General features: G+C 31.7%; 2 protein-coding genes across 2 annotated transcripts; one reads left to right on the top strand and one right to left on the bottom strand.

Moving 5' to 3' along the window:
- The first annotated feature begins 1,338 nt into the window (after window positions 1-1,338).
- Window positions 1,339-13,535, top strand: LOC141455926 (carnitine O-acetyltransferase-like). Its single transcript, XM_074131428.1, has 12 exons — window positions 1,339-1,489; window positions 1,981-2,112; window positions 2,343-2,478; window positions 2,882-3,054; window positions 4,699-5,021; window positions 7,873-8,048; window positions 9,109-9,209; window positions 10,054-10,167; window positions 10,246-10,368; window positions 10,440-10,638; window positions 11,426-11,563; window positions 13,195-13,535. The coding sequence occupies exons 2-12, from the start codon at window positions 1,991-1,993 to the stop codon at window positions 13,408-13,410; spliced, it is 1,821 nt and encodes a 606-aa protein (XP_073987529.1). The 5' UTR covers window positions 1,339-1,489; window positions 1,981-1,990; the 3' UTR covers window positions 13,411-13,535.
- A 779-nt stretch (window positions 13,536-14,314) lies between these two features.
- Window positions 14,315-16,574, bottom strand: Arpc5 (Actin-related protein 2/3 complex, subunit 5). Its single transcript, XM_074131449.1, has 3 exons — window positions 16,306-16,574; window positions 15,440-15,512; window positions 14,315-15,214 (listed from the first exon to the last, which is right to left on the bottom strand). Exons 1-3 carry the CDS (start codon window positions 16,449-16,451, stop codon window positions 14,975-14,977), a joined length of 459 nt encoding a protein of 152 aa, XP_073987550.1. The 5' UTR covers window positions 16,452-16,574; the 3' UTR covers window positions 14,315-14,974.
- Window positions 16,575-16,680: the final 106 nt, after the last annotated feature.

Raw genomic sequence — 16,680 nt, 5'->3', positions numbered from 1 at the left:
GTTCATTTTGGTTATTTATCAACTATATTTTCAACAAACTAGATAATTCTGTTTTAAATAACAATGTTCCTGTTACCATATCTTTAACGTTTTTTTAAATACTGGGAAAAAATTTAATATTGGAGTGCAAATACTTTGTTTTTTTACTATGAGCTAAGGATCTTTCTTATTTCAGAACTGCTGATGCATGCATTGCTCAAAAAATAATGTTGATTTAATAATAATAAAATTCTTTAACCTAGGAAGTTCCCCAATTCTTGGCAAAATTCTTGAGAAACAAATTCTTCCCAAACTCGGATCTTCTAATATTATGCCAGACCATCAGTTTGAATTTAGGCGACAACACTCTACTGTGCGATAGTGCCATCAAGAAGTAGAAACAATTCCATCCTCCCTTGAGAAGAAGGAGTATTGCTCGGGTGTCTTTCTTGATGTGAAGCAAACCTTCGATCGGGGGGTGGCACCCGTGATAGCTCTGGAAACTCAAAAAGGACTTGTCCTATATGTAATATGCACAGCAGACATATCAAACCATCCAGAAACTGCTCTTCTAACTAATGCAGATGACGCAGGTTCACTTTCTTCTCACATTAATTCAGCACTCAGATACATAACTGAGCGTAAGTGGAATGCCCTATAGGAAAACCAAACTGTTATTTAACGCATTCTCAGTAGATTCTACTAAAAGGTTGTAGATTTTTTTCTCACGACCATAATATACCTTGGTTTAAAATATTTAGAAAAGAACAGGCATTAAATTCATACTTTCTGATGCAAGATTTTAATGACTGCGACTATAACGAAGAGCTAATAAAAAGAAGAGCTAATAAGGGAACTGCTTATGAGTGGAACTCTAGGCTCGAAGAATAAATATGAAGACTTATTTTTCTCAGTTTCGCAATGCCACATAGGTTGCAAAATCTTGTCCTCTACTTCTAAAACTGCTTAAATGGAAGAAATTTTGTCTCGGAAGAATTCTTAAGTTCATAGAAGAATCCAGCTGGATAAGGTCCTCATGAAATATTTAAGCTCTCCACTGCGAAATGAATTTAATTAAAAAACAACAAATGAACTGCGTTCTCAAAAGTGGTGATTCTTCCTACCTCATGTAGGAGAAAAGTACATTACTAACCATACTCTAATCAGTGGAAAGAACATTAAATTTTTCATAATAATATTACTTTCTCAATAATAATTTAGTATAATTAAACAAGTCATTTTTAATTACTGTTCTGTTGACGGTAGACACTTGCCATGGACACTGTAAGCGTAGTGTCTAGAGTAGATGACATTTAAGTAATATGTTTTCGGTACACTCCTACCATTCCCCTTCCACTTATTGCTAATTGGAGAAGGTCGGAAAGGTTATGTTATGATTATGTTATAAGTGGGATGTTTGGAATTTGATTGTAGTTTATTAATACTGGACAATTTATAGATGTAGTCAAAATTAAAAGAGTACAAACTGCTAATTTTCGTCTCTGCTTAGGTAATTTACTTTGTTTATAATAACACTTTTAAGTTAAATCTCCTATATTTTTAATTGAACTAAATAGCCTTTGCTTCTAACCAAATTAGTAAAGTATACAGCTAGGTAAAGCATACAGCTCAGTTATTAAAACAATCAATTATTTATACACAATCAAGTCAATTGCATGTTTGTGCTTTCCACAAAAGTTCCGCTCTTATGAATGTTATAAGTCTAAGTAATTTTTTGCCATAATTTACGTTAACTTTAAAAATTGCTATCTCTGTCCTCATCTGGATGTCTTTCATCTGTTTTCTTCGCTTTATGCGTGATAGACTGTTGTCGATGCAAAGGATGTAACTGTACTTTGTCGAACAATGTTTGCTACAACTGAATAATGTTTCTAAAGCAATTTATGATCTGAAAATGAGATATTGCAACGCATTTTCTGTGTAATAATTTTTTTTTTTTAATAAATTAATTACTAATGACTTCGCATTTTCTACTCTTAGATATTTCATCATGCGAGCTTATTACTCATTGCTGCAGGCACCGAAATCAATAGACATTGTCCGCAAAGCATCCACGAAATTACCAAAATATCCATTACCTCATTTACACGAAACTTTGGAAAGATATTTAAAGTGAGTGTCTCTATCATTCTGCATAATTTCAGAAATCGTTACTAAATAATCGTTTACTTAATATGTGTGGAATAATTATAATTTTGATTGGAAAGAATAGCTAGTAATTACCAAACTAACTTTACATTGTACATTGAATTGTCGCATTTCCAGGGATAATAGCACTTCATTATTCCGTGGTGCCTTCACTAACTTTTACTTCCACTGATTTTTTTTTTTGAACATTTCAGGTCAGTGAAACCATTTTTATCATCCTCAGAATATAATCACTCTTCACGTGTCATTAAAACGTTTGGTACACCTGGAGGTGTTGGTGAACAGTTGCAATGTATGTTGATCGAAAAAGCCAACAAAGAGAATAATTGGGTAACCAGAATAATAAATTTGTATTTCTAAATTGCTTTAATAGCTTAGAAAAACTCCAGAATAAGGGAAAAAACTATCAAGGAATCGTCGGGTCTTTGCGCGCATTTAAAGCAACAAATAGAATTACTCTTGGCATTTAGTGGTTATGCATTGTAGTGGTTTGTAAGCCAGTCTCGTGAACTGCAGAATTTAATTGTCGCATGGAATAATCATCTGACAGACCTAACATTTAATAGAAATAATACAAAATAATTAAATTTTGGATCTTGCAGTTTCAAAAATCCCCGATCTGAGGTACAGAAAGCGAGTTTTAAGATGATGAGTTTTCTTAGGAAATACTAGTTTGAAATTTTGGTTTTGCAGTTTCCCTTTCTATACATTACGTTTTATTTTATTTTTTCAGCTTAAGGAATGGTGGTTAAACACTGCTTACTTGGAATACAGGAATCCTGTAGTAGTCTATTCCAGTCCTGGATTGGTTTTTCCTAAACAACAATTTGGCTCTGCTAATGATAGACTCGCTTTTGCATCAAAATTGGTAGCTGCCGCTTTAGATTACAAACAACTTATAGACGAGTAAGTTAAATTTGATTGTTTATTTTCTAATTATGCATCTTGTAGTATAATCTCGATAGTTTTCTTTTTCATCTAAAATTTTTGTGGAATTTAGTTCTGACTGATTTCAAATCTTTATCCAGAGAGAGTTAAATGTTTGTATTATTTTTCTGGGATGCGAATACAGATTTGGTTATACCCTCAAAAATATGAGAACTTATCGCGGTTGTCCGTACCCTTGCTGATATTGCTAGGTAGATCTTGTTACTTATTTGAGTTCTGCGCTTGAAGGTTGTAACTTGTAAGTTCTATACTACATTTTATCAGCTAAGTTTTAATGACAATATGTTTTTAAATAAGCGATAGTAAAGCAGCATTAAAGTATGATTCTTACAGTTTCTTTATTTTATTAATTTAATTCAAGATGGGTCCCAACTCTGTCCTCAGCGAATAGTAAACAGTAAAAAGCTTCTAATAAGTGAAAATTGAAGGACCAGCTGCTTGATTCATAAATCCAGGTGTGTTTGTGTAATATTCGATACGTTTCGTTGAGTTTTTGACAATACCTTTCTTGCATCGGTTTCATCGGTTTTTATAAACGACACCAGCCTCCACCTTACGTTTTATACTATGGTCTTTGAAAAGCAATTCATGGCCTCACTTTATCCAAGTATGTCGTACAGGATTCACTTTTTAGCACCACCTACAATTCGACTCAAAAAAGAGTTTTCGTTTTGCGAATGCAGTGGAATCAATGTGACAATTAATGCTGATCGTCTAAGCCTCGCAGCACTTATGTAAAGATTAGCACAGAGATTAGTCTATTTTCACGATGATGTATAAAGGATCATTTTTTATTGTCGTCGGTCGGCCAGAGCGAGAACTATCTTCGTGGTTAAAGCAAACGGAAAAAAAATGCAATTAAATGCACAGAGCTTTTATCTTCACTATTAGGTTAAAATATTTAATTGGGGATAGAGCCAAACGGCTCTTAGTCACCACTGATGGCTTAAAGCACATGACCAAACCCAGTACTCACTAACAACATCCAAAGCGCTTGAGATATCTACGCATAGCTCAATGCCGTGGGCATATCATCGCCCAGTGTGAGGAACCTCGCTCCTGTTTCGCCCTTGCAATGGCAAAAGACATGGAACGGTATGTCTTCCTCAGTCAAACAAAATAGGTGAATTTCTGTGAGCCAATAGAAATAAAAACCAGTATTGCCGAAATAAAAGTGAAAAGGCTTATGAAGCGATATGTTTGTTTAGTGAGGAAAGCTCTTCTCCTAGAAATAGTGATACTGCTACTTATTAAGATCTTACGCTTCTATTCGCTTATGATAATGTAATTTTGGTTAAATTTGGCAGATACTCAAAGGGAATAAAAATTGTTGTCAATACCATTGCGACAATATCAATCTTACAATAAGTAGACAAAATCAAAACACTTCTGGTGCCCAGTCTGAATTAATTTTTCGAGCCTTCTCATCAGTTGCTTTGTTCCAAAACAAAATACTCTGAAATTGCTTCCTTCATTCTACTACCTGCCTTTCTTTCTCAAGAAAAAAATCTGATTTCGATTTCCACTCGCTAACTCATTAAAAATGAATTAATGTTTGAATTAATAAATTTTCATTTGCTCTGAAATGATTAATTTTTGTAGGCACAAAATTCCTCAAGAAATGATGGGTAAAGATCAATTAGACATGAGTCAATATGATAAAATTTTTGGTACATGTCGTATTCCTTGTTTCCCAAGAGATGAATTAAAGTTTCACCCAACATCTGAACACATAGTAGTTGTACATAAGAACCATTTCTTTAAAGTCCCAGTCACCAATTGTAACGGTTGGATGAAATACAATGAAATAATGAAATTGTTAGAAGAAGTGATGCGCATGACAGGTGAAGCTGGACCGGCCGTTGGTTTACTCACAACAGATAATAGAGATTCATGGAGTAAGGCTTACTCTCAGCTTTGCTGCGGTGAGTTTTTAATTTATCTAAAATATGTACATATTTTTTTAAGCCCTTTATTCTGAGTAATCGCATGCACATGCACATTAAAATAGAAAAAGACAAAGTTAGTGTTGGTTACTGTTAAAATTTGAATCACAGAGTTGAAACAATATTTCAGTCTTGAATTAGTTATACAGAAATGTTCGAGAGCGCAAATTACAGTAAATAACAAATAAATTATTTACAAATTATTATTCACTTCTCAATTATAATTTAATGTAATCCCTTTAATTGAGTACTTGTAGCAAAATACTTTAAAAATTAACTGCCCTAAAAATATGCATATCTTTATCTATTTTATTTTACATATATGTACATAACATAGTGGGAAGAACCCCTAGATTAAAAATGCAATAAAACTACATTATTTAATATTATAACCTGCTATTTTTAACATTATTATTATTATTTTATTTCTTAACTACTGTATAAATTGAAGTAATAATCAATTTAATCGATGATTTTATTTTAGGAAATAAATAAATAAAATAAAATCAGAGATGTATGTTGGCGTATGCATTTTTTAAAATAGTTTTTAATTTTTTAGCCTCATATTTGTTTGATTTTATTATTACTTTTTATTTTTATCCTGTGATTAACAGATTGATTATTATAGATTAATAGTTTTAACTGTCAATCTAAGTTAAATGGTGTGCTACTTAAACAAATCTTTTTTAAGAACGGAAAGAGCCAGCATAGGGGTCTGTGACATCTAAAAAATATTAATTAATGAAAATGCAGTAAAATTACTTAAATTATATAAATCGTTATAATAATTCCATTTAACTCATGCTTTTTCAAATGTTTCTTTATGGTTGAAATTACGAACTGAAGTATGAATGTAATGTTTGATACTTGCTGATTTGTGTAACTTTTGGCGTTTAATCAACCCTTATACTTTACTTTTTTAACTGTAAATTTTTGTTAAGGAGATTTTTGTTAGATTTTCTTTTTTGTCTAGTCTGCAAAGTTAAATATCTGCTTTACAGATTTTCTTTACATTTTAATTTAGCAATTCTTTCACAATGGTGTTAAGTCGGAACCGTAACTACCACCGGAGATATCTTTTAAAAAAATGCTTAGAGTTGCGGTCCCCAAATAATCCATAAAAACAATTTTCTTGGGAAAACATTTTGAATAAAATAGCAAGATATTTGTACGTAAATATAAAACTTAAACTGGGATTACAGTACTTCTCCCTAAAGGCGGAGAGAAATTAAACTTCAAATACTCACGATTGCAACACTTCCCTTCAGTAGCTATATGAGAGGAATGGCATTATAATGTCACACAGTAAAACTCGAACCACTTTCAAAACCACAATTTTATTAAAATTGGTCGCAGGTTATTGATTATTAAGTTATAGAGGGACTTTACTTAAGTGGGGCAAACTTTATTTCTAATATTATTGACGTCGGGATCCACAAAAGCTGAATCCACTTAAAATTTCGATTCGTATGACAATTCATCTTTAAAAATTGGTTCACGCTTTGATAATTTAAACAATTGCAGTACTTCCTCCTAGTAGATGTAAGAGCAAGATGGCACTTAAAATCACTTCTTCGGCTAAATTTTATGAAAATCGGACTAAGCGTTATAGAAATATTATTAATAATAGTTTTGGAGAGGGCCTTACTTGCGTGAGGCAAACTCCCCTCCTTAAGAGGCAAAACGTCGAGACTTCTAAAATGCAAATCTTTACAAAATTTCGATTTGAATATCACTTAATTCTTGAAAATCAGTTCACGCGTCGATAATTTGAAACGATTGCCATACTTCTCCTTAATAGTTGAAAGAGCAGAACGCCACTTAAATGTTACTTAGGGGAGTAAGTAACATTACTCTTTCACCCTGCCAAATTTTATCAAAATCGAGCGAAGATTTACAGATTTATTAGTAATAATTTTGGAGTGGGCCTCACCCACATGGGGCTAACTCCTCTCCCATTCGATGTACAGCATTGAGACCTCCAAAAGGCACATCTACATAAAATCTCGAATCGAATGACATCTCATTCATTAAATCGGTTGGCGCATTTAGGCGCTACGTTGTTTACAAAAATGGTATCAACAAAGAGAAGATAAGAAGAACAAGAACAATTTTTAAAAATGCCGTTTTTGCTCATTTTCTGCTACTTTTTTCTCAAAATCTATTAGATCTGGGTTGTTGCAAAAAAAAAAAAAAAAAAAAAAATACAGTTATAAAGGATAACTCTATATTATAAAGAAAATTTGGGAAATTTATCTTTTATAGATAAAGAGAAAAAAAATTGCCAAAGTTGGGTGCTTTTTCAACGTTACGCTTTTTAGTGTTGGGTGCTTTTTTTCGTTTTTGACGATCAACCCTTATACAACTGACCGAACCGTTTTTAATGACAGGCTAGATAAAAGTTATCTAAAAAATAACTTTTAAAAATCTGCCGAGAACTTTTCCTCATGATGTAGTTTTAGTATTAATGGTGCGTCATTGTCTGATATTAAGCAAACCTCCTTCCTTTGTAATCCTTGCAATAATTTCAGTATAGATATAATAAGAGTATCGCTAATTTGTATAAATAATGGATGAGTATTATTGCTCTCTTGGTACAGCAACCAGCCAATGAGGTTATGTTCAGCTTTATCTATTATTTTACATTTGATTTTTTATTTTATTCCATTTTCTAAGTTTATTTTTTTTAATAGTAACAATGTAAATTCAGTTGTCATTTCAACTTTTTTAATTTTACTTTATTATATTGTTTTAAGTGTATTTCTAACCCAATGAGTAGCTATGAATGTAAATTCTGAAAATAATTAAGAATACTTTGCGTTTAATTTAGATAACCGCAATTTGGAATCTTTAAAAGAAATTGAAGAATCACTATTTCTCCTTTGCTTGGATGACAAATTGCCAGAAAAATATAGAAATGATAAAACCACAGCTGGTATTCAATGTGTACATGGTGGTGGTCCAAATGGAAATGCGGCTAACAGATGGTTCGACAAAACAATTCAGGTAAAACAGAATTTAAGTCAACTCACTTGTAGTAAAGGATTTTTTATTTTTTATTTTTTTGCCTTAGTTTGTAAGTTTGGACCATTTATCATTGGAAATATTAAGGTTGTGGAGAGTATATAGGCACTGCATCCTGAAACCTCCTTTTGTATATGTATCTATTTTAAATTGTAAATAAATTTTTTCAAATTCAAAAAAAATAAAAGTAAACTCATTCTTTTATTAAGGCTAATGAGCACTGATATCCGGGCGACCTGCAAAATCTAAATTAATTAGTAATAATAAAAATTAATAATTTTTTTTTCTTCGTTCTTGGCCTTATGATGATTTCACATTGGCCATCATGCAGAGGTTTGTCTGTTATTATGTATAGTTTTAAAGTTTTTCATTAAGTATTGAGAAATTAATGATTATATTGATTAATTGCAACTTTGAATCTAGTGGGTAGCAGGTTAATTTTTTTTAAAGCGTCTGAAATTGGATTCTTTAGCTGATTCTATTTTTAGCCTTTTGATGTACGCCTACTTCGATTTTCCTTAAACATCCTAACACTTTCTAACTTTCATTTTAAACATGTTTTTAGAAATATTAATTTTAGGGCACTTTTGGGAAGAGAGATTGCTGTTGACTTTCTCTCTTAGTGCTCCTTCAACTATAATATTTAGATCTAAACTCGATTACTTTCTGAAATGCCAGTTTTGAATAAAATTTTCTGGCCGAAAATGCCGTTATTAGCGATTGGTTCGAATAAAGTGAACATGTTTACAAATTAATATCTTCTTAGTACTTTTTATCAACAACTACTCCACTTTACGCCAACGTTTTGACAAATTTATTATCTACCTCAGGGCGTGGTTATGTGTGCTGGTTGAGTTAAAAATAATTAATTAATTAATTTAGAGAACGTGTCAGTAAGCAATAATGAACCACACACTTCCTTAATAGATAACAGAACATGCATTTTTGATTCGCTTACCTTTATTGTTTTTTTTTCGTGTAGTATCATTTCATAGTGTTATATCACCAAAGATATTTGTTTGGTTGATGGTTGTTCTTTCAGTTTATAGTAAGTCTGGATGGCACTAATGGCTTAACTTACGAACATAGTCCATCAGAAGGCCAACCTATTGCAGTTCTGATGGATCACATTGTCAAGTATATGTAAGCAAATTATTTTTAATCTTTTTAATTTTAAAAATAATTTTAACTATCTGAAGTCATTGACCCTGGTGCTTCTGGACTTTGTTCTTTCATTATAGACAACACTGACCATCACAGACAATGTTTGAATGTTTGAAGCTTTGAATGTTGTAAATCTAAATCCAGGATACCGGCCATTTTTTAGTTGTATGTTTATAAAGTATATTTAAATAAAATGAGAGAGAAAAAAGTAGTAAAAAATGCTGAGGAAGATATTTCCTTGCAATTAGCCCTATTCTGGGTAATTTCGTGTGAATTATCTTGGTGTTTATTTTCTTAATCTTCTCCTTCCCTTCTTAATTCTTATAGTGAAAGAACTTTACGGCTGTTTTTTGTCAGGATGAGCCTAAAATCCAATTATTTGTCGTTTTTCAAAAGAATAAATACAAGCTAACCAAGGGATATTTTACTTATAAGTCCGCACTATAATCAATTATTCCTTAATATAACCATTATCATTATTCCCAAAGAATTCAAGAACAGAAGAGTAGAAGCGATACAGAACCCTACCCCCACGAACGATTCAGGTAACCGGCATCTAACTATAACCGTAGGAGTTTCATGTCCTAGCCACATTTCTTACTTAGTGGTTCCATAGCTATCTGTGCTTTGTAGATATTTACTCAAAAAGTAATGTAGCATGTTCAGGAAGAGCCACCCGAAAATCAATGAACCTAATGTTCTGAATAATTGCAGCAATGTAAATAATGCGATTAATTTTAATTTAGATTACTAAATGTTCATCTTCGTTGAACTTCATTACTTACTGAATAATAAACTACATTAATGATTTTGTTTGCATTAGATCTGACCCACCTTGTGGAACTGGAAATACTCCTGAGAAGCCCCAGTTACTACCTTTTTATGTTGATAAGACAGTTAAGACTGCCATTAAAAACGCTAAAAATAATTTACAACAGTGAGTTCGTGAATTTACGATTCATAATATTCGAATAACATCATAATGAAACTTAATATGTTTACTTTTTTATTTCAGGTTGGTAGATGACTTGGAATTTAATTGCTTTACTTTTAAAACCTTTGGTAAGGAAAGTATAAAACAATATAAGTTAAGCCCAGATAGTTTCTTACAAATGGCGATGCAGTACGCATTTTACAGGTAAGCAAACATATTCTTTTACTTCAATTATTATCATTAGAATTATCATTAGAATAATAATTTTTTACTAGAATCCATCAAGAACCTGGTGCTCATTACGAATCCGCAGCCACTCGTAAGTTTATTAATGGTCGAACGGAAACAATAAGGTCCTGCTCTGAAGAATCAATAAGGTTCGCTAAAGCAATGAGTAATAATTGCCTTTCAGATCAAAGTAAAGCAAATGCTCTCAGGGTGGCTGTTAACACTCATAAAGAGTATACCATTGCTGTAAGTACTCAGTTGTATATTTATTTTAAACCTGTCTAATTTACACTGGCGAAAGTTATAAGGTTGTATAATATCATATAGATTGAAACAAGATTGTGTTTTGTAAGATTTAATTTTATTCGAATCTCTTGGTGTGCTTTCTTTGTTGACCCTTCATGTGGCAACGAAACCATGAACTGACACAAAGCATTCACATTGCCGAGTGTCGAATCAGATCATCTGAATGTTCAGGACGGCCTATGTGAAAAGGCATAAAGAGCATGTCGACAATAATAGAGAGAGGAGGAACTCAGAAAGTAAGCAGTATTCAGTGAACTGAGACAGTGGGATAAATACGAATAACGAGTTTAATCTGATTTTAACAATTATATATTAGTAAACAGAGGCGCCATGGTAGCCGAGCGGATTAAGAGGCGAGACATGCAAAGCTAATATGCATTATGGTACTGGGTTTGATTCCCGGTCTTGGCCTTGGATTTTATTTAATGGTTAAATGAGAAATAGTAAAGTACGTTTGCTATTCGCCTCCGTCCACGTCACCTAGTAAATGGTAGTTGGACGTTAAACCCCGCCTGAAAAAGTAGGCGATTACATCACCTTACTTTACTTTTTACTTTACTTTATATTAGTAAACAGTTTCCGTATGTTGAGTAGTGCTTAATTAAAGATTAAGCATAATAATTGTCTAATGCAAAATTAAAGTTTTTTATGTTAAAATTATTCTTTTTGGTCCTTAACTTTGTACTATTTTCTTTATTAAAAATGTATCTCATAAATCTGGGTTTAGGCTCTTAACGCAAGAGGGGTCGATAGGCATTTGCTTGGCCTCAGACTTATTGCAGCAGAGAACAAGATGCCAGTACCCGAAATATTTACTGATCAAGCATTCTTACGTAGTACTCATATGAGGTTGTCAACAAGTCAGGTATTCATATTCCATTTTCACATTTCCATTAAACATTTCTTGTTAAATTATAATTTATAAAGTATATTTAAAATTTATAAACCAAAATTATAGTAAACTGTAAACGAGTCTTCTCCTTAGAAGAGGAGTAATACCGAAATTTGGCTGTCTAAAATTAATTATGAAAATATTTTCTACAGTCTAAATCTTTATTTTTAACGATTTATTACTTTATTTGTGGAAAAAGAACTAACATTCTTCGGTTATCTTTATATCAGCTAAGATCTGTTCTTTTGAAAAAGGATGAATTGAACCAGAAATCGGCTGACCTCGCGTCTCTTCTTTTAGTACAACTTCATGAACGCCACTTTCGAAATTATGAAGTAAGGAAAGGCGGAAGGCTGTCTTATGTAGATGAGATTGATGTGAATTAGATAACTCTTGACTACTTTTACAAGTGTTTTTGCAATTATTCAAGTTGTTAAGGATCCGAAAGCAGGCAATCGCGGAAGAGTTGCAGGGATTTTGTACTTTTTCCACACTCTTTTTATTTTCCGTATTTCGCCTAACAAACTTCTAATACTCCTTTATCCAACATTTCAAAAAGCTCTGTGCTCAGACAGACCCGTGAGAAAGCCCTGCTTATCTGCCTTTATCTTGGATAGCATTAATTCTTAAGCGAATGACGCGCAAGGAATGTTCGGTCTCTCGAAACTATTTTTTTCAAACCCATTTCTTTCTTTTTTTTAATTTTTAATTTCAAGACTTTGCTTTTGAAACTGATAGCTTTGTTATCGGTTAAATGATTAAAATAACCCCAGATGAATTCTGAGCCCCCACGAATGTGTATCATCTTTATAAAAGATGGTACATACATAGTCGTTGTCCCAATGGAAAGAAGCACCCGAAGGAGGAGAGCAACAATAAATGTTTCAAGATTTCCTTTCGCCACCACCAACAAACATACCTTTTTCTGATGATTTAAGGCTAACGAAATCAGTAAACATAATTTAATATTTAATTCTTTAGCTTTTATTTCTTATACCGATAAGAAAGAACTATATCAAAATTTTGAAATCGTGTTTTCAACTGAAATATCCGTTTTGAGGTTCCGTGAGGCCAAGAAAAGTTTTTATATTTTTGTTTAGTCGAAACACTACTCAAATGTATAATATAAGTTTATATGAGAAATGGCAGTGTAACAGTGAGTTGTCTGGACCTTCCCTTTAAAGTGTCATGTTGGCGTTATGTGCGGTCGTATAACGCTCATAATATAATTAAGAAATAAATGTTTTGCTCAAATCCGGCGTTGAAAATAATGTTTCTATGAGAAGGTATGACATTACAATCGTGTGTATTATTAGGAAGAGTTAAAAATGTTAAAAACGAATTCAGAGTTTGAATCTTGAGAATTATAATTAGATAAAGTCGTATGAGTGTTTATAACAGATTTAAAAAAAAAAAATCTTGGAATTCATCTGAATAGCAATTCTTGCGTTAGTAATACAAATTTGTCTACCCATTCTAATACAGAAAAAAATATTCTAACCTAGCCAAATTTTCTGAAAAATATTGAATTTTTTAATATCTAAATATTAAAACTTGACATTGCATTTATTTAACGTATTTTTTGCTATTTATTTTTGCTGCAGGTCGCATCTAAATGTGATGGATTTATGGTTTATGGACCCTTAGTTCTAGATGGATACGCCTGCTGCTATAATCCAAGATCAAATGATATCAATTTTGGTACTACAGCCTACAGATCTTGTGTGGATACTAATTTAGATAACTTCGAAAAATCCCTTGTAACTGCATTAGAAGAAATGAATGATGTTCTAACCAAGGCTCCCGTTGCAAAACTCTAAAGTATTTGTTTCTTCAAAGAAATTCTAAATGAAAAAATTTGCTCCAATGCAAAAAATTTTAAATTATGTGATATAAAAAAAGAAAATTAAATTATATTTTTACAAATAAAATTCTATAAACAAAATGTTTCAATTAAAAAAGTTTTTGAACGCACCAAAATTTAGGAAATGGTTACTATATGATGCAATGCGTCGTAGGAATATTGAAGGATATTGTGGAATTAAGAATTATACAAATTCTTACGGAAACTACTGCCCTCTCTGAAGTCAATTGGAATATTTTTTGATTGAATAGTGTTTTCATTGTATTTAGTCATTTTGAGAACCTCAAAATGTGAAAAATGATTTTTTGCCTCACACCATCTAGAGCGTATTGTTAATTGCTAATTTTAGTTTACCCTACTTTCTACACCATTGCTTCTTATGTATTTCTTACTTATCTTGATATACAAGAAGTAAGGATAAGAAGGTTCAGAGTACCTTTTGAAACCAAATTACCTTTTAATAGGTGTGGAGAATCACTTCTATTTATATTGAGCCTTTCTTGAAGCAACTTGGTGTGATGTTACTCTTACATTAGACGGTATTATTCTATCTTCATAACATTCAATTAGAACCTCGTTAACTTTAACATGGTACCTCATTAGATTAACTGAGATCACTTAACTCACTCCAACCAACTCATTATGGTAGCTCATTACGGTACACGAATGTGGGCAATTACTGTTGCTCTTAATCAGCTCAATACCACTCAAGGTTTTGGTTCTTTTAAAAACATTTTTTTTTTTCATACTGTTTGTAAACTTCGTGTCTTTGGGGGAAAAAAACTGCTAGAAGTTCATAAAATAAGTCGTAGCAATAGAGCAAATATCACTTAATAAGGGAAGTATTGACGACAACTCCGTGACGGTGGAAGGACTAGATAATAATAGCACTTTATTTCCAATAAAAAGATATACAAAAATTAAATGAGTTTTTGCTTACAGCATAATGCCCGTCTATTGAAGGTTGAAAAAAAAAATATTGCCAATAGGTTGTACAACAATAAAGTAATAATGACATACGGGTGTTTATTTAACAAACATGATATGTCCTACAGTATGCATAGAGGATACTGAAACTAAACTAGCCACAGAAAATTTCTACCCTCTGTACGAATACATTTTAACAACTTGTTTGCTTGGAGAATTCAGATGATTCATAATTTGAGTTGTGATACGGCAGAATGGCTCAGGTAAAATTAGGAATAACTTGCAGAATAGAAAATCCTGCCATAAAATGTGTAACCTTCATTTGGTTTGTTCGAAAGCTGAGACAAAATTGTGCCACACAACTTTTTACATAGTTTACATAAAGTCCGCACCAGTTTGCATAAGAGAGGCAGTTTTTTAAAGAGTACTTTTAATGGGTGAATTGATTATTTACCAGAATCCTTCTTAAGAATAAAAAACACGTACTTAATTTTTCTGTTTTAATTCAATTTACTTGAGGTGCGGATGTAGATAAATTACTGTTTTTTAATTCTTTTTTTTTTCGTAATTTATTGATTAGTACATAATAATACTTATGCTCTTTTACTTTCAGTTAAAACTCTAACAATGCTTCCCACTCCCCCTACTGCATATACCTTTTCATGCCACAATAATAATTGTCCACTTCCTTTCTCTGAAGGGTACTCAAATCCTCTATATATATATTTCATAAGTATATCAATAAGTTCTGTGTCTAATGTGTTAACAGCTTCGTCAATTTGAGAAGATTTGAATGACATTAAGACTTTAAGAGTGAGGTTTAACGCACTGTCCTAGAAAAAAAATTGGAAAAAGAAATTATTGCAGTCGATCGAAAAATTACTCTATTAAGTGAATAATTCAGAATTAATCGCATATTAGGTATAGTTGTAACGAGTAGAAAGATTTATAAATCAAAATGTTATTAAAATAAGACAAAGAATAAATTGCATACAATTGATTGCATCTAACTCATTAACATGAAATAAAATAATTTATATTATGATACAAAAAATTACCTTTATTACTTGATTTTTGGATGCCAGTGGTGCATTTCGTAGGACAACCTTTAGTGCTTCTATATTGTTACCTCTTAAAATATATAGGAAAAAATAGTTTAAAAATAATGAAATAAGTTTTAATTTAAAATTAGTAGAATGTATGTAATAACACCAAAAAAATAACTTAGAGCTTCTTCCGTTGCGATGTGAGAGATGTCTGAGTGTGATGTTGCGATCTTTATTGGCGATGTATTAATTTTTACTAATTAACTAATTTTATTAATTAATTAACTAATATTCTTTTCTTTTCTTTTTAGAGCGCAATAACAGTTAAGATTATTAGAAGTTAGTTAAAGTTATTAGCCTAATATAGAGAATAATTTGTTGTTTTGCCATTATAATTCGTAAGATAATTCGAAGTTATTGGCGTAGGGTAGTTATAGCACCCACTTTTTTCTAAAAACAAAGAAACACTGGAGATTCATTATATTAACTTCATCCTAACTCCTCAAAAAAGGGTCACTGATATATTAAGTTTCGGTTTTCTATAGAGAATTAAATATTGTTGACCCATGATAACCACTTGAGAATTTTAAAGTACTAAAATTTTCAATTCTTTTATAACCTGTGACGTGGCATTGATTTCCACTTTAAAATAAGTCAAGAACTAACATAAAAGGCACATATTAGATTATTGAACATAAAATATAAACCGCTTCTAACGACGGAAGGCCAAAATACTTAGTACTGGCCAAAATTGAGACAAAGTAGATCTGAACACTTATTTGTTCTTTATCCTTAAATACAATAAAAAACTAGTTCCAATATTAAAATACTTTTTGAAACTCTTCTAATACACAAACTTTTTATAGTTTTAAGGATACTGATTTAGTAATTGTGTCACTTCTGACTCATCAGGCCCCACGGGTGGAGATTGAAGCTCTCCTTGTTCATCTTCCCTATAGTTATCTTCATTATACTGATCAACATCAATCTTTCGGAAAGCTGAGCTGGAAGTATTCGTAGCCATTAAAAACTAAATTTGGTAATAGAGGCACTTTACAATTTTACACTTCTCCTAGACTAACTACTTGCTCTGTACTTCTCTACAAATAGCTGTAACAACATATAGGAAGGTTGTAATATAGTTTCAATTACTAAGACTAAAGATAAGGCTGATATAACTTTTACAATCGATATTTTGTTTGAATGAACGTTTTTAAATATTAATGAACAAAATCTCAAGATTGTTCTTAACA

This window comes from Rhodnius prolixus, unplaced genomic scaffold, assembly GCF_049639745.1.
Source record: "Rhodnius prolixus isolate KJV_2025 unplaced genomic scaffold, Rpr scaffold_4, whole genome shotgun sequence".
NCBI lineage: Eukaryota > Metazoa > Arthropoda > Insecta > Hemiptera > Reduviidae > Rhodnius > Rhodnius prolixus.
Note: the sequence above shows the minus strand (reverse complement) of the source record. Positions and strands in the feature narration are given on the sequence as shown.

Coding starts and splice junctions, on each gene's coding strand:
- Arpc5 (XM_074131449.1), bottom strand. CDS start 16,451: ATGGCTACGAATACTTCCAGCTCAGCTTTCCGAAAGATTGATGTTGAT. Junction 15,513..16,305: donor GTGACACAATTACTAAATCA/GTATCCTTAAAA, acceptor ATATATTTTAAG/AGGTAACAATATAGAAGCAC. Junction 15,215..15,439: donor CCAAAAATCAAGTAATAAAG/GTAATTTTTTGT, acceptor TTTTTTTTCTAG/GACAGTGCGTTAAACCTCAC.
- LOC141455926 (XM_074131428.1), top strand. CDS start 1,991: ATGCGAGCTTATTACTCATTGCTGCAGGCACCGAAATCAATAGACATT. Junction 3,055..4,698: donor TACAAACAACTTATAGACGA/GTAAGTTAAATT, acceptor TAATTTTTGTAG/GCACAAAATTCCTCAAGAAA. Junction 10,168..10,245: donor GCTAAAAATAATTTACAACA/GTGAGTTCGTGA, acceptor TTTTTATTTCAG/GTTGGTAGATGACTTGGAAT.